This window comes from Odocoileus virginianus, chromosome 3, assembly GCF_023699985.2.
Source record: "Odocoileus virginianus isolate 20LAN1187 ecotype Illinois chromosome 3, Ovbor_1.2, whole genome shotgun sequence".
NCBI lineage: Eukaryota > Metazoa > Chordata > Mammalia > Artiodactyla > Cervidae > Odocoileus > Odocoileus virginianus.
The window spans coordinates 64701250-64729216 of NC_069676.1; the positions used below are offsets into that span (position 1 = coordinate 64701250).

Genomic DNA, 27967 nt, shown 5'->3' on the forward strand with positions numbered 1-27967 from the left:
AAGAGATGTTTTAGCAGATCTTAAATCCTACTCCTAAGCCCTGTCAGTCACAGGCAGTGAAATGACCTTCACGCTGTGATTTCTGTGTGCTTATCCTATGGTTCACATGTTCCTGGGGAAGACTTGGGCAAAGGGGAGCAGGGCTGAGGCTGAGAAAATGCCCTGGATAGAGAGGAGAGGAATTACCCTGAAAAACCTGAAAAGTCCCACTACTCTGAGAAATCCATGCTGGAAGAATCGTAAGAGGAAAAAGCATTTGCCCATCTGTCAACATCGAAGGCTCCATGAGAGCTTCTCCTTCAGCCTCTCGGAAGTTTCCATTACCAGTGCAGCTAGAATTAGCCACAGGATGTTAATCCTGAGGGCTTTGTGTGTGCAGAAGATGGCTATAAGGAGCCTTAGTCAGTTAGTAGAAAATCTCTCCCAAAAGGGAAGCAGGAAAAAATAAAATAGTTGAGAATAATCCTTAGGCACATAGCAAAGTGCAGTGCACGCAGCAGGTACTCAATAAATGTTTATTGCTATCTACATAGCATCTGTAGTCATGCCCACATCAACCCCAGTGGAAATTAGCCTGAGCTATATTTTCCATCCTGTAATCAGCCCTTCTCCTCGTGCTTTTAAATTTATCCTCATAAAGGTACACAGTAGGCCCTTGCTGGGGTCAGGGGGACGGGGCCTCCCTGGTGTCTCTGAACTACACGATAGGATGGATGCAAGAAGAACCTCAGGGTGAGATTCAGGATGTCAGCATTGCATGGGCTGCTAGAGCGTATCACAAGCCTCTTCCTATAATCTGAATGCACCATATTTTTCCTCAACTTTTTATATTTTAAACCTACAGGATAGTTGAAACAGTAAGACAGTGAACACACATATATACTTTATATCCAGATTCATGATTATTCATGCTTAATCATATTTGCTTCATTTTATTTTTCTCGTGTATATATTATTTCTCATAAATACAGTAAATGTACTTTATGTATTTATAGAATATATAATTTATAAAAACATTTTATGTAAGTAATATATTAAAATATATATTTTAATATACATACTCTTTTCTTAGCCATTTGAGAGTAAGTTGCAGGCATCATAACACTTTACCCCTGATACCTCAGCTCATATCTCCTAAGAAAAAAGATATCCTCTTATCATCCAAATAGTACTATCATACTTGGGAAATTTAACAATACTATTTTCTGCATAGAGTCCCTATATGTCCTGGTCATGTTCTTTATATTTGTAGGACAATTTACTAAATCAGTGCATTGCATTTAGTTGTCATGTGCCTGTGTAAAATTTAAGTAACTTTCTGTCTCTTCCATGCAGCTGTTGGGTAGATCCATTGACTTGAACAGACTCATTACCCAGCGCATCTCTGCTGCCATGTATAAATCCTTGGACCAGGCCATCAGCCGCTTTGAGAGTGAGGACCTGACCTCAATCGTGGTAAGAGACGGGAGCCCTTGGGAGTTCTGTTGTGGGACTCCTCAGACTAGAAGCCTTGTTGGGGAGTTGTTGGTAGCCTGGTACTGAGCTGGTTAAAGAGAAGTGATGAGTCTCTTTCAAATCTGAATGAGCAAAGGGAAAAAAAAAAAGAGAGAGAAATTTTACCTTCCCGATTGCCTGGAGAGAGGGAGTGAAGGGAGGTCTTGAAATCTCTAGAGATGGCCTATCCCGGGACACAGCTTCTTGTCCTTTAGGATTCTACAAATACAGCAAGCAGCTGGATGGTCCTGAGAAAGGAGGGAAAATTTCTCAGTGGGGTCGGCTTCATTGGTGTGCAGTAGGTTAAAGCCCAGAGAGGCTGTTGACTAGTTTAATGCTACATTGTCACCATCTTGGAATTTATAATCATTTTCTAATGAAAACCCCCACCTTTTCATTTTGTGCTGGGACTTGGAAATTGTGTAGTTGTTCCTGATGCACAAGTATGGAACAGGTGTGCCCTCTTCTTTTATTAATCAGCTATTTGAACTACTCTCTGCTAATTATCTTCAAGAATTAGAATAAACTTGATTGGTCAGTCTTTAGGTGAATGAAAGGAAGATTTTAAAGCTTCAAGAGCAGATACATAGAAGGAATAAGAGAAATAGAAAATCACCATTAGAACACCAGAGTAATAATGGTCACAGGCAAGATCCAGTAATAGACACTGAAATTCGTGGGCAGAGCTTTGAGAAGAGTATTTTATGATTTCCTTTGTTCGGAAGTGTCCAGAGTAGTCAAATTTATAGAGACAGAAAATGGAGTGGTAGTTGCCAGGAAATAGGGAGTTCGTATTTGATGGGTACGGAGGTTCAGTTGAGGAAGATTAAAAAGCTCTGGAGGTAGACGGTGGTGATGGTTTCAAAACTGCCTGAATGTACTTAATGCCACAGAACTGTACATTTAAAAATGGTTAAAATGATAAATTTTATGTATGTTTTACCAGAATTTTTTAATTAGTCACAAATAAAATTAAAAAAACTTTTAGAAGAAACAGGATAGTTGTCTAATCTCAAACTATCTCCTTCAAGATACTTACTAATTCCAAAGGGAAGAATAATAACTTTACAGTAAGGAAACCTGGGAGGCATCCTCTTAACCAAGCCTGAAGGTCAGTATCACCAGTAAGAAAATATATTCATGTATCCCCTGAATTGGCTTCCCTGGTAGCTCAGACAGTGAAGAATCTACCTGCAATGCAGGAGACCTGGGTTTGATCCCTGGGTTGGGAACATCCCCTGGAGGAGGGCATGGCAACTCACTCCACTATTCTTGCCTGGAGAATCCCCATGGGCGGAGGAGCCTGGCGGGCTACAGTCCAAGGGGTCATAAAGAGTCGGAAATGACTGAGTGACTAAGCACATCACAGCACACATCCCCTGAATATGTATGCATAATGAAAAATGCGTAATCTCAATCTAATTGTGATTATATATCTAAATCAAATGGCATTCAAAAATGAACAATGCTTTTCAAAAGCACCCAGAACATAAAAGACAAAGAGAAAACTGAAAACTATTAGAGATTTGAAAAGACAAGGAGACATGACCACTCAGAGAAATGTGGGTTAAGACCTTCCTGGAAAAACTGGTGAAATTTGAATAAGGTCTGTCATTCAGTTCATAGAATTATATCAATTATAGTTTCCAACTTTAGGCAATTATACTATGAGTATGTAAGAGGTTAACATAGGAGAAACTAGGTCAGGAATGTGCAGGAGGTCTGCAGTTAACAGCTTTTCTGTAAGTCTAAAGTTATTTCAAAATAAAAGTTTTTTTTTTTTTTAAACGGACAAAGCAGTTTTTAAAAAAGGGTTAAGAACTAGGATTCTAGCATCAGAAAGACCGTGGGGTCCCAGTTCTGGGTGATCTTGGGTGAGTCACTTATCTTGTACAGAAACCTGCAGTACGTGGAGGAAATATTAGCATCCACCTCATAGACATGTTCAAGGATGAAATGAGATACTGCCTGGAAAGAGCTTTGCATAGTCCCTTCCACTCGATGAAAATATCTTATAAAGAAAGAGAGGAATGTAGAAATTTTGAGCTGCCACAACCAGGACCCGGTGCAGCCAAATAAATAAAATAAATATTTTTTTTTTAAAAAAAAAAAAATTTTGAGCTGCAAATGAGGCACTCTCAGGGTAGATTCTCAGCAGCATTTCCTAAGAGGACTTGACCTAGCTGCCCCAACTCTGTCCTGGGTCACGGACTTTGAGAGACTGTGATACAGCACAAGTTCTTCTGGGAGATCTACTTTGAAGACATGTTTTTCTTTGCCAAATGTTTGCAGTGATTATGTCCAAGAGGTGGGATTTTTGCTTTTCTCTTCATTGTTTATCTTTATCTTGTAGTTTTCCAGTAATGAATGAGCATACACTATGAAAAAACTGGCTTTAGTGTGTGGTGGGTGTCCATGGCCTCTTCCCAGTCCTTGAAAGGCACTGAATGTTCTTTTAGCTGGGAACAAAATCAAAACAAGCAGTGAAAGCCTGAGTTTATCAGGTGAGGGCTGCAGCCGCCAAGAGAGTAGCCACATTCCCTGAAGCCCGTGAAGAGGAGAGCCCAGGATGCTGTCTCCTGGGAGCTCAGGAGGCCCCCACCGCCTTGGCTGAGAACCTTCTGCCTCTCCTGAGAAACAAAGAAAGGAATGTGCTCCCCGCAGCCCTTCCCTCCACCTTACCAGCTCCGTCCTAAGATGGGGAGGGGGTAGCTTGATGCCCAGCTGGGAGGATTGTAGCAATTTCATCAGTTAGTCTCCCTCCTCCTATGCAGCTGAGCAAACAGATTCTCCAAGGGATCTGATGCCAGAGTTGAGAGCTGGCAGCCTGAAGTCTGTGTTTTGCTTAGGCTGCAGAACATATTTGAAAATTTGAGGCAACATTTAACATTTGGGAGAATTCGAATAAAACTGCAGAAACCCCGGCAATGTCAGACCTGCCTTCACATATGGCAACAATTGCCTAGAAATGACTAGACGCCCCATCAGCTGGGCTGTGCTCTCTGGGGCTTGCCGCAGGCCTGGTGCACTTCGTTCATGGGATGACCTAGTGCCTGAGTTTGAGATCGCTCTTCTCTGGGCCCAGGCCACAGAGAAGGTTAAAGGTCAAGTGTGCTGCCACCCGGGATTTCTGGTTCCCATGGAAACGCGCTTCCCTCTTCCTCACAGAAGTAGCCCCTCGGGTGTTTTATTTCCCGTGCTGCTTCTCTGAGTTGCCCCCCAGTAAGCCGGCTTTACTCTGTGGAGCTGACCTCCTCTCTGAAGGCACATCGACCACCCTTGGGGCCTTCTAAACCTCTGTGCCTTGAGGCACTGAGCCCTGCACCCCCCACAGGCAAGTGCCCTCTTCGGACTGAAAGGCTGGAAGAAACGGCTGATGCAAAACACCATTTGTATTGCATCCCGTGGCATGGCGGAGGAAGTGGACCTGCATTTCGAGCATCCCCACGTCAGCAGTTGAGAGCTCTCTTCTTCAGGCTCAGATGTGCATTTGTGAGGCCATTGAAATCACAGAATGGAAATTGTGTCCCAGTTTCTCATCTGCAGCTGTCTTCGTGGTAACAGGGCACCGCCATGTGCTACGGGTACTTAGTGATCTTAGAAATAAACTCATCCACATTCCTCGCATTTATTTATTTACTTACTTACTTACCCATCCTAAGTGACTGGGAACAAAGATGCCATCTGGCAAGGCAGGCCCCAAAAGATGGAAGCAGACAGCTGATTCTGTATTTCTGCCCTTCATATATTTCACAGTGCACAATCACTGGAAACTTATTCTTCCACCTACCATTCCAGAACTGAAATCCAGACTTTGGCCTTTTCCAAGAGATCAGAGGCTCTGCCATCACTTACCCCTTTCCAATGCAGTAACAAACAATTGGATACCATGGTATAGCCGCTCCACCTTTATCTGGCAATGGCTCTCCAATTTGCCATGGACAGCCCAGCCCAGGCTCCCTCCTGCCCCAGCTTGTCTCACTCCAGCCAGTTAAGTCTGCAAACTTTGATCTAGTATTTTGCCCCCAGTTTAGAGCCACCGAATCTGAATTTCAGAGAGATGAAGCTCCAAGATTAGAAGTGTGGTCTGGTTCCACCACACTCTGGACCCCAACCAGAGTCAGAGGGGTCCTGTGGCTGATGAGAATAAAACTGAATCCCTGATGCAAGGCTTCCTCCTGTGACTTTAAACAGTTGGGCTCCATGTCTCAGGTCTTACAGCTGGCCCTCTGACTGCCCCACCTCCTGGCCACACTCTGGGGAACAGTCATTGCCTATGTCCTTTTAGCTTTTATGTTGTAAAGCCTGTTCAAAGGACTTTCTCAGTAACTGCTTATTTATTCCAGGCAGCTGCATCCAAGGACCAAATACACATGATTTTATTAGAAGACCTGGGAGCACATCCTAAATCCTGTTCTATATTCCCTCTATGACCTTTATTGAGTGAGTTGTTTCTCCCTCTGAGCCTCAGTCTACCCCTCCTTGAAATGGACAATCATACCCATCACAAATAATGGCTTAACCACTGCAATTTAAGAGTGTCCTAGAGCATTACAGAGGGGGTACTTTCTTTCTCTGCACAAGTTTGTGCTTTGATTTTGATAGCAATGCAGCAAAGAACTAAACCCAGCCCAAAAGATTTTACCTTCTTTTCACTTCCAAGCAAATGCAGTGACCTGCTATGTCTGGATATTATCCACTCTGGTCCCATTCTCTGCCTGAAGGTGGCATTCCAGATGACCAGGGCCTGTAGTTCATGCAAGTCCTTGGTCCATGGCTTGCAGCCAAACTTTTGCCAACATATTTAACCAAAACCCGTGTGACTGGGGGACGCAAGAGGAGTCGAGAGGAGGAAACATTGTGCCCCCAGCTGTTTTTTAAATTCTATAGTATATAACAGTTAAGAATGTGAGTGTCAGAGCCCAACTTCCCGGATTTGAAGCCGAGTTACTGCACTTCTTAAAGCCTAGTTTCTATGTTTGTATAAAATAAGAACAGCCATCATGCTGACCTTATAAGGGGGTTTTGAGCATTAAGTGAGTTGACACATATTAAGTGCTTGGAATACTCCTTGGCATGTATTAGGTTGAACCATAAGAAATTACTAACATTGGATGGTGTTTGACATAAGAAACTAGTAGCCTCACATGGACCAACCTGGTTTTAAGTACTTACCAGGGGTTAGCTCTTTTGCTTGCTTTCTGCAGGGTAGAGATAGAACCTCAGTTATAGATGGACAGTCACAATTTTCTTTTACTTTACTTGCGTCTGTCAGGGACAGGCTTTTTCCTTACCAGCATAGAAACTGGAAAGCAAGTAGCTGTGCTTTTCTCTCCAGGGGAGTGCAGACAAGGGATTTGCACATGATCTGTGGACCCCTTCTGGGTACAGGCATGCATTCTCCCTTGGCATGGTCTGGCACTTCCTTCGCTCAAAAGAAGGGGATGTTGCCACATACCACTGCAGGAGTCCTAGTCCCCATACCAGCAGTTAGGAGGCTGTCTGAGGGGCTCTTGCCTGCATGAAAGGCATCTGTCAGGTAGCAATACTGGTGTGCAAGGCGCATATGCAAGTCCTCAGCAGCCTCGGGCTCTCTCTCCGGGCAGGAGCTGGAGTGGCTGCTGGAGATCAACCGGCTCACACACCGGCTGCTGTGTAAACACATGACCCTGGACAGCTTCGACGCCATGTTTCGGGAGGCCAACCACAATGTGTCCGCCCCCTACGGCCGAATCACCCTGCACGTCTTCTGGGAGCTCAACTTCGACTTCCTCCCCAACTACTGCTATAACGGCTCCACCAACCGGTAAGGGGGTCTCAGGGTGAAGTGGCCTGGGGTGGGGGTGCGCGTGCATGCTAAGTCCCTTCAGTCTTTGAGACTATGGACTGTAGCCGTCCAGGCTCCTCTGTCCGTGGGTTTCTCCAGGCAAGGATGCTGGAGTGGGTTGCCATGCCCTCCTCCAGGGGATCTGCCCCACCCAGGGATCTACCCTCATCTCTTACATCTCCTTAATTGGCAGGTGGCTTCTTTACCACTAGCGCCACCTGGGGGCAGGGGCAGAAGCAGCCAGCTCTCCTTTAGAGGAGGCGCTCTCAGTATCATCAGGGCCTGGCTCATGGCTAGCTTTGAATAAATATGTGCCAGATGCAGGAAAGGGCCTGGGAAGAGTCCACACACTTAGCAAGATGGGCTTCCGGTCCTCTAAAGATTTGGGAATTTCAATCCTCTTGACCAGAGATCTGCCAACTCCAGCCCACAAGCCACCTCTAGTTGTCAACCGTTTTTGTTCAACCCATGAGCTAAAAATGGTATTGATATTTTTAAATGGCTGGGGGTGAAAAATCCAAAGAAGAATTATAATTTGGTGACAGGTGGAAATTATTTGACATTCAGAAAGTTTATTGGAATTCTGCCATCCGTGCTCATTCATTTACGGTTGTTTATGGCGCTCTCATGCTACAGCAGAGCTGAGTAGTTGCGACAGAGACCATCTGGCTTGCAAAGCTGAACATATTTGCTATCTGGGGCTTTACAGAAAGAGTTTGTAGCACCCTACTCTTGAGGAAACCAAACTGGGTGAAGGGTCCTGGAAAAGGCTGTGCTCAGGCTCAATTCATTCTCAGCTTTCTTGGCCACTGTTCTCAGCAGCTGTAGGCCCAGAGTTGAGCCTGTGAACCTGGACTGCTGTGTTCCCATTTGTCCCCTTAGCGACCCCATGGACTGTAGCCCACCAGGCTCCTCTGCCCTTGGGGATTCTCTAGGCATGAATACTGGAGTGGGTAGCCATACCCTCCTCCAGGGGTCTTCCCAACCCAGGGATGGAACCCAGGTCTGCCGCACTGAAGGCAGATCTTTACCACCGGAGCCACCAGGGACGCCCTCATGAAAAGGAGACAGGGGTTAAACGGGAGTTTGTCTCAAGAACTGTATAGGCAACCGCCTAAGAAACAGTGTGGTTGCCCCTGGTCAGGAAGGGCTCCCGCTCTGTAACCCGTGAAGAATGTTAGGGCCCAGTTAACTCCTGCCGCATCTCTTTTCTCCTACTAGTTTTGTCCGGACTGCCATTCCTTTCACCCAAGAACCACAGAGAGATAAACCCGCCAACGTCCAGCCTTATTACCTCTATGGGTCCAAGGTGAGTGGTCTTGCCTGTGTCCCACTTCTGAGAGGAACTAGTGAGCAAAAGAAAATAGAAAAGTGTTCCCCGAATCAGAAAGGCAAGAAGCATGCAGATAGAGAGGCAGCAGTGAGGTCCAGGCAGAAACAACTGCAAATATATTCATCTTTATTTGTTCACAACTAGCAAGACTGGGGTGAGCGCAGACCTGGCGGGGCTGGGTTCTGGGTGGGAATGGGGAAACAGGTGAGAGGGTCTCCTTGTCTTGGAGTCCCATCTCCTCCTGTTCTCAGTTGATTCATTGTCGTATCATCCTGCGATTCTGGGATTTTGTGCTCTGTAACTATGAGGGGTTTGCAGCCAGGAAGCAGTTGGGAAGGTGGAACTTTGAAGGAAATCCCAGATGGCCAGAACTACCTCTACGAGGTCTCATCCTGTCTCTTTGCTGCTTGGTTCACAATGCTGATCCCGACACTAGTGAAGCCTCCCAGGCAGTGTCTGTTCTGGACCTTCAGTCCTTTGCCAATCATCAAACGGATATTCCTTAAGCCCTAGAACATGCTGGGCAGGGCCTCCATGCTGGAGATTTAGCAGAGATCGAAGCAGACTCATCTCCACCCTCCTCCACTTCTGTTTCCTCCCTGGGGGGTGGGCACAGGGGATCACCCTCCATAGATTCACCAACACGTTGATGTGTATAGGAGATTGTCTCTTACCGTGCGGGTTTGTGTGTGAGAATGCCATGGAAGGAGTGCAGAAACAGCTAAAAAGCCTAGGTTCTTTTTTGTGATGGGTAAAAATGGCCACTTCTGACCCCATTTTTCACAACATAAGCACAGATGGACTTAGCAGTGACCGGATAAGTGTAACATGGTTAGACAAGGCACTCCTCTAGGTATGGGAGCCCTGGTTTGGGAAGTGTAAGGAACCAAGATGAGTGCCCATCACTCGGGCCTGAAGGTGGGAAGGTGGGGCTTAGAAAGTCTCAGGCTGATGCTGAGAGACAGCAGGTGTCTCCTCCAGAGCAGCCCGTCTGGTCAAGGCTGCTCTCTCAGGGCACCCTTCCAGACAGTCTTGTGGACAGTTCACAGGCATGGCATGAATTCACAATGACTCACAAAAGGACTCCCTTTTCTATTCTTTTTTAAACCTTGCTGATGATATCAGGAGCAAGTCTTGAGTTGGTGTCAAAATGTCTTTAATAGCTCTCCAGCAATTGCTAATTTCCCTTTTTATCAAAGAGTGCAGACCCTAAGCTCAGAGTCCTTAGATGGTAATAGTATCCAAGTCAAATTTTTAATATGATTTTGTTTTCATTCCACTTATTATGTCTCTTTCCTTCTATTTATTATAGCGGAAGGGTGCTGGTTTTTCATTTGGGGAGTAACATGGGCTTTCTTTTAAAAGAAGTTTTTTAAATGACTCAATATAAAGAAAATGCATTGTTAATAATAGTACTGATAGTCTGTGGTTTAAAAAAAAAGTGAAGACGGGGTACAAGTGGTGTGCAATTGGCTGAAAGTAGCAAAATACTCTGGAGCAAAGTCTCTCACATCTTTCCAAAATAATCCCCCCACCCCTGTAAGAGCAAAGGAGCCTGGACATTTGCCTCAGCTGACTGAAAGTGTAACTAAAGAGCCTATCTTCAATTAACTCAACAATGTCCTTGAAGTGTGTTTTATTTCAGTCATGTCAGTTTCACTTTCTAATCTATAATATACTAATGGTTGTTTTAATTTTAAAATAGTGCTTTTATTTTCTAACTGAGCCCTGCTGCTCTAGATGGACCCTCCTACGAGATGCCATCTTCCTCCCCTTGCCCACCAGGGGTGTGTGTGTTTTCCAGCTTGAAAGGCTTTGTCCAAGGGCACTCATCCAACCAAGTAGCTCACAAGACCTCAGTCATTTGAGGGAAGATGAGTGGGTAGTCTACAGATGCATTTTTACAGGAGACCTATTGCATGGAGGCCTTGATCATGGAGCTACATGATGTGGGGTGCCTCCTCCCCACCCCTCACTACCCAAAACGAGGCAATGCAGCCTGACCACCTCCCTCCCTCTGCAAGGCACCCACATCAGGGGCATGCCGGCTGGCTTCCACTGCTGCTGCTTCAGCGGCTGGTCCCGCATCTTCTCCAGAGTTTTTGCGTGGCAGCTCCACCAGGGGGAGCCCCTGCAGCCCTTCTTCCCCCTGACCTAGCCCCGGGGCCTCCTCTGGCCATCTCACCAGCCCATTGGCCTCCTCCATGTGGCCAGCTCTGTAAGACCATCGAGGTTCGTGGCACCGGATACACCAGAACTGGAGGCAGATGAAGGCTAAGACTGCCGTGAAGCAGGCCAGCAGAATGGCCATCAGCACCCAGAGGGAGATCTGGGGGTCCACCAGGGAGCTTCCAGCGGCCAGTGGAGTCTTATCCAGGGTGTGGAACATGGTGCAGTAGTGCCTGTAGGGGAAGAGAATCTTCTTGCAGCTGATGCACAGGAAGTAGAGGGTGGAAGGGGTGAGGTGTTCCAGCACCACGGAGCTGATTGTTCGAGGTACCTTCTCCTCGTGGTGGAAGCTGTAGCGAAGATAGCCAGAGAAGATGCTGTTCCAATTGGGCCTATACATAATATGGTAATAGTCCTCCAGGCAGGGCTCCGAGGACGACCAGGAAATGATGGCTCCCGTATAAGAAACGTTCCCAACCTCGATGTTCATCTCGATTCTGAAACCAGAATCAAAGTGAAGAGTGACATGTCCTCATTTAAGTGTTGATTTATGATAATCACAGCTACCGTGCATTGAGTATTCAACATGGAGGCTAATATTGCCCCCGTTTTACAGACTGAGAGATGGAGGCCAAAAGGTGACAATACTCAGCTGGGCATAGCTGAGGAATGGCAGAACCACAGTTCAGATCAGGGCCATCTCATGCCAAAGCCAGGGACTTGCAGGCCTAGGAAAGATGCACCCAGATTGCCCCAGCCCCATGCTGCCCTGTCTCAGAATCCTTAAATACAACATGGTTCCCAAACCTTTTAAAAAAAAAAAGAAAGAGGGAGAAGATAAAGGAATGAAGGTGAAGCCAGCACAGCCTCAGGGTCCCTGTGTTAATCCCCATAGGCCTGTGACCTCCAAGCCAGATGATTGTTGCACCTAAATTTCCCTCTGGACCTCCTGTTTCTCCCCCAAGTGCTGTGAGTTCATTCATCTAGAATGTTCTGGCCACTGTGTTTTTAGCCTCGCAGTTCTGTTGCCCGTGGCGAGAGGCGCTTTGCGTCAGTCGCTCAGGGCCAGCTCATTTCTCCCCAAAGCCTCTGATCATGTTTTGTCCATTTGTTTGCTTTTTTCAAAGCTGTATTACCCAGGAAACTCGTTTCCCAGGTCAAGATAATCAGCTCCAAATACCAGCAGAGCTGCTCCTGTTTGATACTGCTGGTTCTGTGACTGTTAACGGTGGTAATCACCAGTCACAGTTACCAAGCAGTTGCTATGTCACAGATCATGCTAGAAGCTCAACATACTGTAACGAATATGCTTTATTCATCACGACCCCTGAACTAGATTCCCATTTTACAGATGAGCAATCTAAGAGAAGCCATCAGCTAACAAGACCCAAAGCCACGTAACCTCTGGATTTCCAGGTTTAGTAGTAGAATGTTATCACAAAATGAGGTGCAGGTACTAAGACTGGCTTGCTGCTTTTTCCAACACATCAAATGATCCCTCTTCTGGCTGCCACCCTCTCACTTTGGTTAAGAGTGTGCCATCTTCAAGCTTTTTAGTTTCTTTTTAATTCCGTGTATTTGAGAGAATTCAGTTCTTCTCTGCTGAATTGCCCTTGAGTTAAAATTCTAGAGACAGCCATAGTCAACCTGTGTATGTTCACAGATAGATATCACCCAGCCCAGTCCTCTGCCCCCACTCTCTCATATGAGACAGAGGTTTCATTTCTGACTGCAGCAGCATAGTAAAAAAACAGTTGATCAGATTTTAACCTGAATTGGATACTAAGCCAGACTGGTTCCTCATGAGCTTATTTCTCTCCTCCCTGCCTCCCTCTGACCTCCTATTCTCATGCCCTTGCTCCTAGAGAAGGTGAGCTGCAGAAAGGTGCCCAGCAATGAGTGATCCTCAGTGCTTGATTTTCTTATCTAAAGATGACAGTAAACTACAGTGCTCAGGAAGAGGAATGAGTTCCTTGCCATTTGGCTGGAAATGTTTTCCCAGAAAAATGGGGAATGAAAGGGACGAGGCAGGGGTGCTCAGATCCCTCCAGGAAGAGAGTCTTTTGCAGAGGAGCCTGAGAACCTGCGTGCCCTCCGTGGGTCTCCGTACATACACACCCGTCCCAGTACCTGCCATGACTCCACAAATATACTTCCAACCACAATGAAAAGAGCTTAATTCATTACTTGTGCTACAGAGGCAATAGCCCTCGTAAACCCCTCCATCCGAACTGATTGGGAATCCTGTTTCCTGTCATGAATCTCTCACATCTGCGCTGGCTATCTTTGCAGACTGAGTTTTCTACAGCAGACATTTTAAAAAGCTTTCTGTCAAGATGTGGCATTCACAGTTTTTAGGATTAGATGTCTCCCTGTATTTGTTTTTCTTCTTCTGTCTCTCAATCCCCCCTATTTTTAGCTACTCATATTACCATTGCCTGGCTCTCCTCCAAGCAGAGTGTGAAAGGAAAAGCCATTTCCATTCCCAAGAAGAGCCGTGTATGTCCCTTACCTGATGCTCGCAGTGATCCGGTTATTAGGCACCCTTCAGAGGCAGAGTGGATCAGAGCCCAAGGATGCTGCCTTCTCCCCTCCTCTGCTTTGGGCTCTCTGGGCTCTCCTTGATGTCTCTCTCACCACTGTCTGAGTAATTGCACTGTCGCCCCCAATGCTCACATTATTCATTTCTTCAGATCAGCATCATTCACCATGGCAACCAGCAGGCATCTGTACACACGATGTTTCAGTCTGGAAAGGCTTTTGCTCATTGAGAGGAGCTCTGATTCCTTCAGCCCAAAAAAAGGCAAACAGTCCTCTCCATGTTGATGCTCAGAATGAAACGAATTCCTCAAAGGCCCCTAAATTGTCTCTCTAATAAGCTAGTTATCATTTTTATCCCTCATCCAGACCTTTTTTTGGACAGTGGTTTCAAAGGTGAAGATGCCATTCTCTGTTTTCCCACAAGTAAAGAGATAATTACCTCCTCATCCCCTCCCAACCCAGCCCACTGCCACTCCACCTCTGTGTCCTCTTACTTCTTTATTCTTGTCTCCTGGGGCATTACCTAGTTGTATGACATTGGTCAAGATGTGTTTATTCTCTGGGGCTTAGTTCCATCATCTGTAAGGCTAATGGCTTGGGCTGGATCCAGATGTCAGATAGAAAACATGAGTACCACCCTGCCCCAGTCCTGAGCCCACATGAGGTATGCTTGCTAAACCATCAGGACACTTGTCCTGAATTGGTTTGAGTGTTCCCCACCCCCACCCTACCAAATTCAGGTCCGCCCAGAACCTCAGAATGTGACCTTTGTTGGAAGTTGAGACTTTGTGGATTTAATTAGTTAAGGACCTAGAAATGTTATCATCCTGGATTTAGGGTGATTCCAGTGATTGGTGTCTTTAAAAGAGAAAGGAAAGGGGGAGTTATACACAGATGCAAAGGGTAGAAGCCCATTGGAATGATGCTGCCATAAGCCAAGGACTGCCAGAAGCCAGAAGGAACTGGAAGATACAGGGAAGGGTTCTCCTCTGGAGCTTTCAGAGGGAGCACGGCCCTGTCGGCACCTTGATTTCAGGCCTCTGGAACTGTGAGCGATTAAATTCCTAATGTTTGAAGCCATCATGTTTCTGGTAATTTGCCACAGCAGCCCTTGCTGAGACAGATCTAGGCCTGAATCGTATAACACAATAATAAAACGCAAGCTAGGTGTTTTAAAAAGTCATCTTTCTCTGCTTGATTTTTGGCCAAAGTATCCAAGTGAACCCACGAAAGTCTCCTTTTGATTCACATCAGTGATAATCAAAGAGTTATAAAAGCTGCCCAGTGAGTCACAGACCCCGCCCAGGCCAAGGGTCTCTGTGAGACGTGGGGTGTCGGGACACCGGGTGTCCATCAGTTAGGCACTTGCTCTGTGCTTCCTGTGACATTTGGTCTGGCTTCCCTGCTTCCCAGGGGTCTGGCTGGAATCTGCTGTGATGCGTGCTAATGGTGAGTCCCTGCCGAGCCTCACAGCGTCCTCCTCAGAAAGGCCAGTGCAGTAGTGTGCAGATGCCTTTTGAAAAGGTTATTTTGAGGAGAATAAAAATACCAGAGTTAGGGGACCTGTGGAGTGACAAGATGAAGCTCAAGCCTTTGCCACCAAAAACGAGAATTGATTTTTAATGCTCCTGGATGGCATTTTTCACACTGAGCTTTTTATTTGAGGAGCTGAGACACTGGGAGAATGTGCGGTCTAGATGTCCTCTTGGTTCACAGATCCTGAGAGAAGGAAAGGTTTCCCCAGGCCGGGGGACTGATGAGTGGCAGAGCCAAGAGGGGAATCCGGGTCCAAGGAACCCTGACTCCAAGGCCAGGGCTCATCCTGCTCCCTTGGGTCATCACCATTCCCCAGCAGCACCCAGAGCGCCCAGCGAGCCCTTCCGCAGTCACCCGAATGGCGGCCTCTTCAGCTGTCAGGCCTGGGGGCCTCTGGTTGGTTTACACCAGCAGTAAGTCAGAGGAGACCAGCCAAAAGCGGGGTCCCCGCTCCCTCCCTGAAGGTGGCAGTGAACGGACAGTTGCGAGGGCATGCCCTGGCCCCAAAACTGATTGCCACCCAGCAGCTGAAGACCCCGGACTGGGTTCAAATCCTGCCTCTATGGCCTTGGACAAATTTTCTGACTGTCCCAGGCCTTGGTTAACTCTTCTGTAAAAGACAAATATTAATACGACCCGCTTGACGATGCTGGAGCAGTGAGATGAACCCATCTCTGTAGTGCTGGGCTTAGGAATAGTAGCTCTTATTATTTTTTTTTCATTTATTTTTATTAGTTGGAGGCTAATTACTTTACAATATTGTAGTGGGTTTTGTCATACATTGACATGAATCAGCCATGGATTTACATGTATTCCCCATCCGGACCCCCCTCCCACCTCCCTCTCTACCCAATCCCTCTGAGTCTTCCCAGTGCACCAGGCCCGAGCACTTGTCTCATGCATCCAACCTAGGCTGGTGATCTGTTTCACTATCCCTATTAAGCTCTTATTATTTAGTAGACAAGACATGGACACGATCCATTGCCTAAGTTGCCTGTAGCTTCATCCAGAGGCTGTGATGGACAGAGTGTGCCATCTGCATGATGCTTCCTTCCCTCTTTCTCTCCTTAAAAACAGTTATATTTTTTAAATGTGTGTCCTCATTGTACATAAAAAGTATGAAATAGTTCAAAGACAGTAGTCAAACACAAACTACTCAGAAATAACCACTGAGAACATTTTGGTGTGTTTTACATGTTTTTTCTCATCTTACCCATGGGGAGCTCTTTGAGGTAGGCCCTCTTACCATCACTGTATAAAGGGAGAAACTGAGGCTCAGAGGGATGAACTAACTTGACGAGTATCACAAGGCCAGGCAGTGGCAGCGCGGGTCCCTGCACCGAGGTCTGTTGGTCCAGACCCCAAGCTCCCAGCCAGCCTCTCTGAAACCAATCTTCAGTCAGTAGTGGTCAACAGTAGCTCTTCACCTTGTGGTTGACTTCTCCGAGAGCTGGAGATGGGACTTTGCAATTTGGTGGATTCCAGGGTGATGGGAACAGAAAAGAAACTAAAAGATCTCAGAGGGAATATCCAGTCACCTGAAAGTAGCAGGTAGAAGCGAGGAGAAAATCAGCTCCATTTGAGAAATACAGTCCATAAGTGTTTCCTCTTCCAGAGTCTGGAGTCCAGGTTCCCCTGCCTAAGAGTTGCGTCACTTAGGGTTAGGGGTAATACTAAATGTAAAAAACCTTTAGCAACTGATCACCAAAATTAGTATATGAGTCAAAACTTTAAAAAAAATGTTATTCTCTAAGTGAATTGTAGAGTTCTATCATAATACAGCCTCCCAAGTGATATAGATTGTGGCACAAATCATTTCTTAAATTATACCAATAACTTCTCAATTGTGTTTTGGTCTTTGGAGATTGGTGGTATGATCTTTTGCTTGATTTGGCTGCTGATATCTAAACAGTGCCCCAGTGTGAGCCTTGATTTGACCTCAGGGAAATTCATTCTACACTTGCAGTGCCTCTCCATGAAGCCATAGTCCTTGGGGTCTAGAAACCAGGGATTGGCTGCAGCAAGCTGGATGCATCTCAGCCTGCTCCATACCTGGGCGCCAGCACTTCACATGGGGCCCGAGCATGGGAATCTCCCTTGGCCCCACAACACCATCAGCAGCGCCACCAGATTTCCTACCCCTACCCTGCTATCTTATCTGTGTGGCACCTCTCCCAGGCTATACAACATTATTTATCCCCCAGTCCAGAGGAATTTTGTTATTTTGGCAGTTGGTAGATATGGCAGAATATCATCTTGTATTTCACTGCAGGAGAGTCACTTCACTTCACTTGGGCTTTCTGACTTTCCAAGTTTTTTTTGGTTGCACTGAGTCTTCATTGCTGTGCATGGGCTTTCTCTAGTTGCGGCGAGCGGGGACTACTCTTCATTGCAATGCATGGGCTTCTCATTGCAGTGGCTTCTCTTGTTGCAGAGCATGGGCTCTAGGGCATGCAGGCTTCAGTAGTTGTGGCACATGAGCTTAGTTGACCTGAGGCCTGAGGAATCTTCCCAGACCAGGAATTGAACTCATGTCCCCTGCACTGGCAGGTGGATTTTTTTTTCTTTTTTTTAAATGACACACACATATTATTTATTGCAACATTATTGGACAGTATTTCTCAGGGAAAATCGAGTGATGATAACATAGATAATCAAGAAAGGTCATTTGATAGATAATAAGTAAACACAGGTGATCATGTATATATACTCTAGGAAAAGGAAATACTCTTAAAAGTGAATATGAGGTGTTAGATTTTATATATTTTAATATTTATTAAGCATAGGAAAAAGATGAAATCTTTTTTCTATTGTCTACTTTTTAATTTATATTTATTTTTAATTGATTGATGATTGCTTTGCAATATTGCTTTGATTTCTGCCACATATCAACATGAATCAGCCATAGGTGTACATATGTCTCCTCCCTTTTGAACCTCCCTCACACCTCCCACCCATTTCCACCCCTTTAGGTTGTTACCGAGCCCTGGTTTGAGTTCCCTGAGTCATACGGCAAATTTCCATTGGCTATCTATTTACACATGTTAGTGTATATGCTTCCATGCTACTCTCTCCATTCATCCCTCTCCTTCCTCTCCTCGGCCCTTGTCCATAAGTCTGTTCTCTATGTCTGCATCTCCACTGCTGCCCTGCATATAGGTTGATCAGAAGCATCTTTCTAGATTCCATAGACATGCATTAATATACAATATTTGTTTTTCTCTTTCTGACTTACTTCACTCTGTATAATAGGCTCTAGGTTCATCTACCTCATTAGAACTGACTCAAATGTGTTCCTTTTATGGCTAATATTCCATTGTGTATATGTACCACAACTTCTTTATCCATTCATCTGTAGATGGACATCTAGGTTGCTTCCATGTCCTAGCTATTGTAAATAGTGCTGGTAGGCAGATTCTTAGCCACCAGACCACCAGCGAAGTCCTTCACTTGGGCTTTAAATTCATTCTCTGCTAAATGGGGACGATTGTACCTGCATTACGTGTTCTCAAAGGCTGCTTATGGCCCCCAGAGATACCAGATCCTAATCCTAGACCTGGAAATGTTGCTTTATTTGGGAAAATGGCTTTGCAGATATGATCAAGTAAAGGCTCTTGAGGTGGGATTATTATCCTGGTTTATCAGGACGAGTCCTAAAGGCCATCTCTAGTGTCCTCATGATAGAGAGGCTGAGGAAGGCTGCACATACAGAAGAGAAGGCCAGATCTCAGCAGAAGGATTTGAAGATTGCCATTAGTGATGCAGCCACCACCCAGGGAATGCTAGCAGCCCCCAGAGCTGGAAGAGGCAAGGAAAGGATTCTTGCCTCAAGCATCTAAAGGAAGTGTGGCCGTGCTGACCTTGACGTTGGCCCAGTGATACTGATTTTTGGTTATGACTTCCAGATCTATGAGAATAAACTTCTGTTGTTTTAAGCCATAAGATTTATGGTAATTTGTTACAGCAGCCATGGAGAAACAAATACAACTGGACAATTACAAAAGAATTATGTAAAAACATTCATAAACAGGGAACTATGATACACTTGTGTATCATCATACAAGTACAGATTTTTTTTTAAAAAGCAGTATCATTGGTTTCCTCCAAAAAACTTTTGGCAACTCTAGATATTGTAGTGTTGATAGGGTATCTCAGAACAGGAGGGTTTGGTTCCTATTCTCCCTCTTGCCTTCTCCAAAAGACTTTATTCATGGGACAGAAAACAGGAGAAGAGTTATTTCTTAAGGTCTTTACTTGGATCTTTCAACCTCTGAGCCGAGAAAACTAAAAAGACACCAGGATGTTGGAGAACCAGCCTTATGGCTCACCAGATGTCAAAAAGGGACAGACAGAACATCAGCACTTTTACCTGCTCCCTCGCAATGGATTTGAACCTGTAACTTAGGATTTATCAGTTCTTTTAATCATCTCATTCTGTGGTCTTCCCATCAAAGATGATATTACTGTTTTATTCATTTACCTGCATCCTCACTTACCTGCAGGTTTTAGAGTGAAGCTCCAGGTCTCTCCCTCTCTGAACTAGAGAGCTATGTTTGTGTTGGTGGGCTGATGGCATTCAAATTGCTCAAGGGACATTAGAGAAATTGTAAGTAAAACAGGAAATTAGAAACAGTTTTAATTCCTCTTGGGATCTCTGAAAACAGCAATTGTGATTCCAGAAAGCAGAGATGCAAATTGCTTGCAAATTTGATTTGCCAAATAAACAGGCTTCCCTGTTTGGAGTGAAAGGTCTTGTTTATCATCTGGTGAAAGATAGACACTTGATGACTAAAAGTCCATCTACTACACTTCCGGATGTTAAAACAGAAGCTTTTATGTTTTGAATATTTTATCACATTTTTTTAAAAAGTCCACTTATAGAGAATATTACAGTGCCCAGAATCTGCCAGATCAACTGAGCTTTTTTTCTCTCCTTAAAATGCTATTTCTCTTTTAAACAAATATGCATCTATGTCACACATTGATATTATGGTTCCAATTCCTGAATCAGGATTATTTCTTGAGATCTCATAAAGGTATCTATTCTGAGCAAGATAGTTTTAACCAAGCTTAATTTTAAGCAAGACATCCTAAACAACGGACATAATTAGTCTCTAAATGCAGGCATTGATTGTAACCCAAGTCAGTTATCAGGATTGGTTCTATATGAGAGATCTGTAGCAAGTTTCCAACGTCTCAAGTCACGTTGCATTCCTGTTTTTCCTTGCCAAACCTCAGAAAATGCCCCGGCTCCCATATTCCCACATTTTCTCAATAGGGCCCAGCCTCCTCCTGAACCAGCAGGTCAGATGGGTGCCCTGTGGGGGTGTGTGCATGTACTTTCCAGCATGTGTGTGTGTTTCCTCCTGCATGGGTGTGGTGTGTTGGGGGCGGCGGTTGGGGAATGAGGGGAGCTTGTTCACTTAGAAGGAGGATTTGAATTCTGCTCATTTCATGCTGGTCCTTCCTGAGCTTGGGCCACCAACTGAGGTCTGAATGGTCCAGACCAGAATCCAGAATCCAAGAGTAATAGAGGGATGTCAGCAAGAGGCCTCCTGTGTGTGGGTTTGTAAGGGGGATTTTGTTTTTTCAGCCCTGTGTGTGATTAAACAATTCCAAAATTCTTCTCTGCTTAGAACTCTGGCGAGAGCTGCTAAAGAGTTTCCATCTACCCAACTACATTTTTATTTGTGCTTGCCAGGAAGTGCCAAGGGAAACTTGTATTAGAAGCTCCTTGGGTGGGTGTGGCAGCTAAGGAGGCTGCTAAGAAGGATGAGCAGAGGGAAGGCCACAGTGGAGCTTGCACCTGTGGAGGGAGTTAATAGCACATCTGCTCCCACCCTCTGTCCCCGGCAGAGCGACCTTCCAACATCCCTGTGTCACATGACTCAGTCTCCACTCAGTGCAGCTCCTATTTTTATAATGTTCCAAATATTGAGCAAAATCTCCATTACTTTTGGCATCTTCCATCAGCTGGTATCAACTCTGCCCCCTGTCACATCTGTCCCCATGTAGGATATACACTGTGTTGTTCAAAATTTTACCCCATAGATATACTCTCCAGGTTCAGAGAATCGTGACTATAGCGAAAGCCTCTGGGAGAAATTTGATCAGGAAGCTGTATTTTCTTAGTTTTTACTTTCCAATTACCAAAGGGAAGGAATATGAAGGGCTGTTATTTCAGCCAGTGTTTCCAGCATGCCTGTGTATGTCACCTCATTTAAATCTTGTACAATCCTCCCAGAGTTGGTATTATTATCTTTACTTAGGGAGTGAAAAAACAGTGAACATGTTAGTTGCTCAGTCATGTCTGACTCTTTGCAAATGCATGGACTGTAGCCCACCAGGCTCCTCTGTCCATGGGATTCTCCAGACAAGAATACTGGAGTGGGTTGCCACATCCTCCTCCAGGGGATCTTCCTGACCCTGGGATTGAACCCGGGTCTTCTGTGTTGCAGGCAGATTCTATACCGTCTGTGCTACCAAGGCTAAGAGAGTTTAAATAATTTGCTCAGGATCATCTGGCTAATAAATTTATGGAACTGGAATTTGAACCCAGGTGTGCTCACCTCATTAAATAACTCTGGACTCAGACAAAGCAAGAAAAGAAATCAGAGAATCATACAGGGGAAGAAAGTAGCTGATTGCTTTCTGTCCCCTCTAGGAATATCCATTTGAAAGTTCCATGCTGTTCAAAAATTCCCTTCACAGGATATTTGAAAAAACACTGAATATGCTCAGAGCTTTACTGGGTTCAGAGGAGAGTCCCAGCTCCAGGTGGGGAGGGTGAGGAGGAAGCTCCCCTGGGGATGGGTCCATGCAGTACCCCTCGGACTGTGAGTACAGCCCAGCCATCCCTCTCCTGAGCCCGTGCAGGCTCAAGCTGCAGCCTCTTTGGGAGGAAACTCAAATGAGGTTTTTGTTTTTTAATCTTTAAAAGCAAATGTTGGGAAGTGAATTAGACTATGATGTACCCCAGTGGGCTTTTTAATTTACTTTTGTTATTGAGATATAATCATAAGCAATAAAATGCACTGTCTTTGTTTAGGCTGCTGTAACAAGAATACAGTAACTGGGTAGCTTAGACAGCAAAGATTTCTCACAGTTCTAGAGGCTGGGGAGTCCAGGATCAAGGTGCTGGCAGATTCTGTGTCTAATGAGAGCCCGCTTGCTGGTTTGCAGATAGCCTTCTTCTCCTAGTACATGTGGAGAAGAGAGGGGAGGTGCAGGTGGGGAGGGGAAAAGAGAGAGAGGAAGGGGAGGGGGAGAGGGAGAGGGAGAACATTTTCACATGTCTTCCTTCCAGGGCACTAACCCCATTGATGAGGACACCACCCTCATGACTTGATTACCTCCCCAAAGTCCCACCTCCTCATACCATCACAATAGGGATTAAGATTTCAACAAAAGAATTGGGGGGTGAGGGCACAACCATTTAGTCAATAACATGCACAGATCATGTGTACATATAGTTTTGTGAGTTTTGACAAGCATATACATGTGTGTAGTCAAAAATCCAGTCAACATGTGGGACATTTCCATCATCTAGAAAGTTCTGTCCTCCCACCACCAGAGGGAGGCCATGGTGTGCCTGCTGTTTTTACCCTCCTCTCATCCCTGGAGAGGGAGCAGAAGACTATGGAGTGGGCTTTGATTACAGAGCCAGAGCTGAGATGCGCCCACTTGGAGGGGGGAGTACCTTCTGCCACGTGTGCCCTGGTGCCTCACTCCCCTCTCTGGTCCCTGCCTGTTTGGCAGGGTGGCCTCTTACAGAGACACTAAAATGGTTTGCTCCACACACAGAAAGTTATATGGCCTGGCTCCATGGTTGACTGTATCAAACTCAACAATTCCTATACTCCAGGATTTGCTGATCATCAGCCCCTGTGAACATCATGCTTCTAGTCAGTTATATTTTCCCTCCCCACATAAACTGCTCCTGCCCTACCCCATTTAGAAATCTTTAGTAACTACCTACAAGGTGTCCCTCCTCCAGGCTCAGGCAGAGTTTTACTATGACAACACACCAGTGTTGCGTGCAGAACGCTGTTTTCTCACACTCTGCGTGTGCATGCTCAGTCACTAAGTCATGTCTGACTCCACCAGACTCCTCTGTCCATGGGGTTTTCCAGGCAAGGATATTGGAGTGGGTTGCCATTTCCTTCTCCACTCTAAAACTCCAAACCTCTCCATGTATAGGCATTAACTTAGCAAGAGAACTGTTATTCAGCCTGCTGGATGAGTGGGCTTGTGATTCCTCATGAATTCTTGTTGTTAGTGGACACTCTAATTGTGTTCCTCATGTATCCTTCTTATTAGAGGATACCATGATTGTGATGCTTGTTGGTGAAGTTTACAATATAGTAAAACATACTTGATGCAAAACCTAGTCTGAATATAATCGAATCTTCCCTGATGGCTCCAGACGGAGCTGAGAATCTTGCAGAACTCCAGAAGCACCATCACAGTTCCTTTTTAATTCATGTAGGATTTCTAATTAGCCAGCTAATAGATTATCAGATGTGATCTTTTCATATTTGCATGCTCTGTATACAAGAGTTTTACAATTCCAGATAGGAGAACTGTACCCAAAACTAAGGTTAGAAGTGAAGTTTTTTTCTTAAAAAAAAAAAAAAGTTTATGTAATAATTCTGCTTCCAAAGTTCACCTTTGTAGGCAGAGGTTAAAAACATGGGCTTTGGGATCATAACCACCTGGGTTCAGATCAGGGCCCAGTTACCTATGAACTGTGTGACCTTGAGCAAGCTACTTAACCACCCTGAGCCTCAGTTCCCTCATCTGTGAAATGGGGCCTAGAATAGTACAGATCACAGATCACATACATGGGTTGTGTGAACTAATTGAAAATGCACTTGGAGGGCTTCATGAAGCCTGGCATGAGGTGCTCCATAAGTGGCAGCATTTCAAAACAGAGTCAATGATAACTTCAGTGTCTCACCTAGCTAAGTGAGACCAACTCAGAGCCCTTTATTTTGGTCCTGTGTTCTCAGACAGAAAGACCTTAAAGAGATTCCACTAATTCAGCAACAGCATCTCATGAGGTCCAGAGGACAGTGGAGATGGCCCTTCAGTGGTCAGGGCTCTGGGCCCTCAACCAACACCCAATCAGAACATCTCAGCTTTTGTCTGTTTCCTGTACTTATTTCTGTGACATCTTTTTTTTTTTTATTGCTACTCGAAAAGCTTCAAAACCAATGTTCTAGTCCAACCCACTCATTTCATAGATGAAGAAACTGAGGCTCAAAATTCCTGTATGGTTTTCCCACGTGGTCAGCAGAGGTCTTCTGCCCCCCCAGACCTCTTGGTTCTCAAGACCCCACCCTGTGATAGATGAAGACATGTTGAAGTAGAGAGAAGGCAATGATGAATCAGCTATTGAGGTTTCACCAAAGTTCTTCCAGCCAATTCCTAGCACTGAAAATGCCCCTAGAGAAAGAAAAGCATTTGTTTTACCCTCGCCCCATGGCTCAAGAGTGGAAGTCCTGGTTTGTGTGTAGACAGTCAAGTGTAGCATGAGTCGTGTTTTATAAAAAGATATTTGCCTGGAGGCCCTTTCTCCTGTATTGTTAGGGAACTGCTGCCCCATGAGATGCTCCATCGTGTGGTCACTGACCACCACTCTCTATTAGCATCTTGCAAAATGTATTCATAGGGGTTTCCCAGTGAGAGAACAAGGACGTCAAACTTCTATCCTTCTGTGATCGAAACCCCTCCTGCTAGGACTCACATATGTGCATTCAGTTCTCTGCCTCTGACTTGGCCACATCCTCTGTTTTCCAGCCTCTCAACATCGCCTACAGCCACATCTACAGCTCCTACAGGAACTTTGTGGGGCCCCCGCATTTCAAGACCATCTGCAGACTCCTCGGTTACCAGGGCATTGCTGTGGTCATGGAGGAACTGCTGAAGATCGTCAAAAGCTTGGTGAGGAAGGGGCCCTGGGAGGGGCCAAGTGGGGAGCAATGAGGCCTGCTTTTACTTTTTACCTGGCCTGAAAAATCCAGCAACAGGCTCTTCAGCTGTGTCTGTAGAAATCACCCAGGGAATGCTTTGCCCTTGTCCCCTGATTCCTCTCACCTATCCCCCTGTAACATTTCATGCATTTTCTGACCTGTGGTTTTTTTGCCTCTCCTTTTCTGATGCCGAGCTCACTTCTAGAACTTGCTAACTGAATTCAGCAATCTGGACTTTGACTTTAAGGCCTACTGGCGCTAGTGGTAAAGAATCCTCCTGCCAATGCAGGAGATGTAAGAGATGCAGGTTCGATCCCTGGGTGGGGAAGATCCCCTGGAGGAGGGTATGGAAACCCACTCCAGTATTCTTGCCTAGAGAATTCCATGGACAGAGGAGCCTGGTGGGCAACAGTCTATGGGGTCACCAAGAGTCGGGCGGGACTGAAGTGACTTAGCATGCATCATGCACGCAATGACTGCTCATACCCACCTCCTGTGCTACATTATCTTATTTGAGCATGACAAATCCATGACACATGTGCTGCCATTTTTCCCACCCACACCCTTGGCAGATATCACTAATCAGTTACCATGCTTCTTCCCCTTGGGATTCCTTGCTGAACACTGATACTGGCCTGGAATTGTGTATCCCTTTTCCATCATTCTGTATCCACGCTAAGTATGGTCATATGAGCGTTCACTTAACCAGGATACTGCTGCAGCAAGGCTTAAACATTTAAATAAGACTTTCTTGAAAGTTTGAGATGATGAAAGAAATAAAGTAAAGCATATCTATGTCAGGAATAGCAAGCAGAATTCATCTGCTAACTTTAGTCCTCTGGTAGCAACTGTTATAATGAGGGGTTGTTCTAGGTTGTGAAGCTAAATTTAAAGAAGAAAATATGGTAATTGATTAAAGGTGTCTGTGACAGACATGGGAGGGATGAATGAACCATGAATTTTCTGTGCATAAATTAGATGATGTGTCAATCTTCATAGTTCCCTGGTCCCATTTCATCTTACATCTTAGTTTAGCTCTCATGTAAGTGCCCCAACCCCAGGAAGGACCCCATGCCTAGAAATTGCCCCCCCCTTGAAGTCTGTGAGCCCAAGGGAATAATGAGAGTGTCCCCTTTTCTGTCTTATAAAGGCCCACGTTCCCTTACAAAGGGTGATGGGGCTGGCCCACTCCCTTAGGAGAAATCCTGCTGGTCCTCTTAGGGAGCAGTGCCCCACTGTCTTAGGCAGCTTGGGATGCTATGACACATACATTGACACATACACCATAGACTGGGTGGCTTCAGTGACAGATGTTTATTGCTCAAGGTTCTGGAGATTGGAAGTCCCAGAGCACAGAGCCAGCATGTGAGGACCATCCTCCTCCTTCACAGACAGCTGCCTTCTCACTGTGTCCTCACATGGCAGAGAGTGTCTTTCTCTTGCTCCCCATCCTCTCTTCTTTTAAGGCATTAATCCCTTCATGAGGGCTCCTCCCTCGTCACCTAATTCCTTCCCAAGGCCCCATTTCCAAATACAACCATACTGGGGATCAGTGTTTCAACATATGTATTCGGGGGAGAACAGATATTCAATCCATAGAACTTACCCACAGGTCTCAGCTGAACCCCTGTATACCCCCATTGGCCCACCATTCGGCCCTGAGACACTCATATGCCACAGCCGTGGATTACTCACTCATCTTGTACTCTTCCTTTGTCAGCTCCAAGGGACCATCCTCCAGTACGTGAAAACGCTGATCGAGGTCATGCCCAAGATATGCCGCCTGCCCCGGCATGAGTATGGCTCCCCAGGTGGGTGATGGGGAACCAGGAGCGGGGTGTGGTGATAGGAAAATAATCCAGACCCATCGCACGGTGGAAGGGGGCGCCGGCAATCTACCTTGAAGTATTTGCTTCTCTGACATGGCAGCAGGCTGTCACAACACTGGGTTTGCACCCTCTCTCTGCCACTAAATTGCCCTGGACCATTTTTAATCCCCCTGAGCAACAGTATCGTCTTCCATCAGTGAACAGAAGTGGTGCCCACTGGGCCTGCTTCACAGCACTGCCCGGAGGCTGGAAGAGGTCCACAAATGTGAGACCCGTTAGGTTGTGAGCATTGGGGTTTAGTTGTAAAGATCTTCCTTCGCTCAGCACATACACATTCCTTCCTCCATGTGCCTATTTGGAGGAGACTGATGCCCCAGGCGTGGCGTAACGTGGCATTTCTAAGGTAAGTCAGGAAATAGGAGTTTTCACCACTCAATCTCTGGGCAGAGAAGTCAGTCGGCCTTCCCTTCCCTGATAGTGATGGCACCTGGAATGAATTTGGAGCCTGGGGGATGGGGAAGGGTGGAGACTATGAGTTTGGTACCAGCTGTTTTTCCTAAATACCAAGATGTCAGGTGCTGGGTCAGCGTGAGTCAGAGCAGGAAAGGGCTGGGGCTGATGGCTCTAGTTTTCATTCCCGGCTGCCCCGCTTACTGGCTGTGTGATCACTTACCCTCTCTGAGCCTCGTCTGAAAAGAGGGGTCACAGTGCCTGGTCCAGGGTGTTTTTATGAGTGTCACATGAGCTATTGCAGATACAGTGCTTAGCATGACCCTCCCACTCACCCTCCCCCTGCATCTCCCAGGGATCCTGGAGTTCTTTCACCACCAGCTGAAGGACATCATCGAATACGCAGAGCTCAAGACCGACGTGTTCCAGAGCCTGAGGGAGGTGGGCAATGCCATCCTGTTCTGCTTGCTTATCGAGCAAGCTCTGGTGAGTCCTGAGCCCCAAGGAATTGGCGTGTCTCCAGGCTGGAAGGGTCCCCCCACCCCAACAGATGCCAGAGGCCCCTCCAGCGCATCCCACCTGGGAGCCCTGCCACTCAGCTGTGTGCTCTTCCAGGGCGGGCACGCGCTCCTTTCCATTCCATTCAGACCTCTCTGACGCCCAGATCCTGGGAGAAGCCGGTCCTGAGTCAGAGGGGCCTGGCCTTCCCCCTCCCGCCCCCGCCCCCCTTCCTCTAGCAGCAGGGCCTCAAAGTCTGTCAGAGTCTGGGTTTCCATTCGCTCATCAGACACAAGATAACTCCTGGCGACCACAG

The 27967-nt window shown here is 46.0% G+C and overlaps 2 protein-coding genes across 3 annotated transcripts in view; one reads left to right on the forward strand and one right to left on the reverse strand.

Annotated features, from left to right (window-relative positions):
• Nucleotides 1–27967, forward strand: part of CYFIP2 (cytoplasmic FMR1 interacting protein 2) — a 111662-nt gene that overhangs the window by 46744 nt on the left and 36951 nt on the right. For both annotated transcript variants that reach the window (XM_020893445.2, XM_020893446.2), the window contains 6 exons: nucleotides 1336–1455; nucleotides 7101–7300; nucleotides 8543–8630; nucleotides 24702–24845; nucleotides 26595–26685; nucleotides 27509–27639. In XM_020893445.2, coding sequence (XP_020749104.1) covers nucleotides 1336–1455; nucleotides 7101–7300; nucleotides 8543–8630; nucleotides 24702–24845; nucleotides 26595–26685; nucleotides 27509–27639 — 774 coding nt within the window. The remainder of the gene's footprint in view (nucleotides 1–1335; nucleotides 1456–7100; nucleotides 7301–8542; nucleotides 8631–24701; nucleotides 24846–26594; nucleotides 26686–27508; nucleotides 27640–27967) is intronic.
• FNDC9 (fibronectin type III domain containing 9) lies at nucleotides 8748–13577 on the reverse strand. Its single transcript, XM_020893447.2, has 2 exons — nucleotides 13336–13577; nucleotides 8748–11320 (listed from the first exon to the last, which is right to left on the reverse strand). Exon 2 carries the CDS (start codon nucleotides 11311–11313, stop codon nucleotides 10630–10632), a length of 684 nt encoding a protein of 227 aa, XP_020749106.2. The 5' UTR covers nucleotides 11314–11320; nucleotides 13336–13577; the 3' UTR covers nucleotides 8748–10629.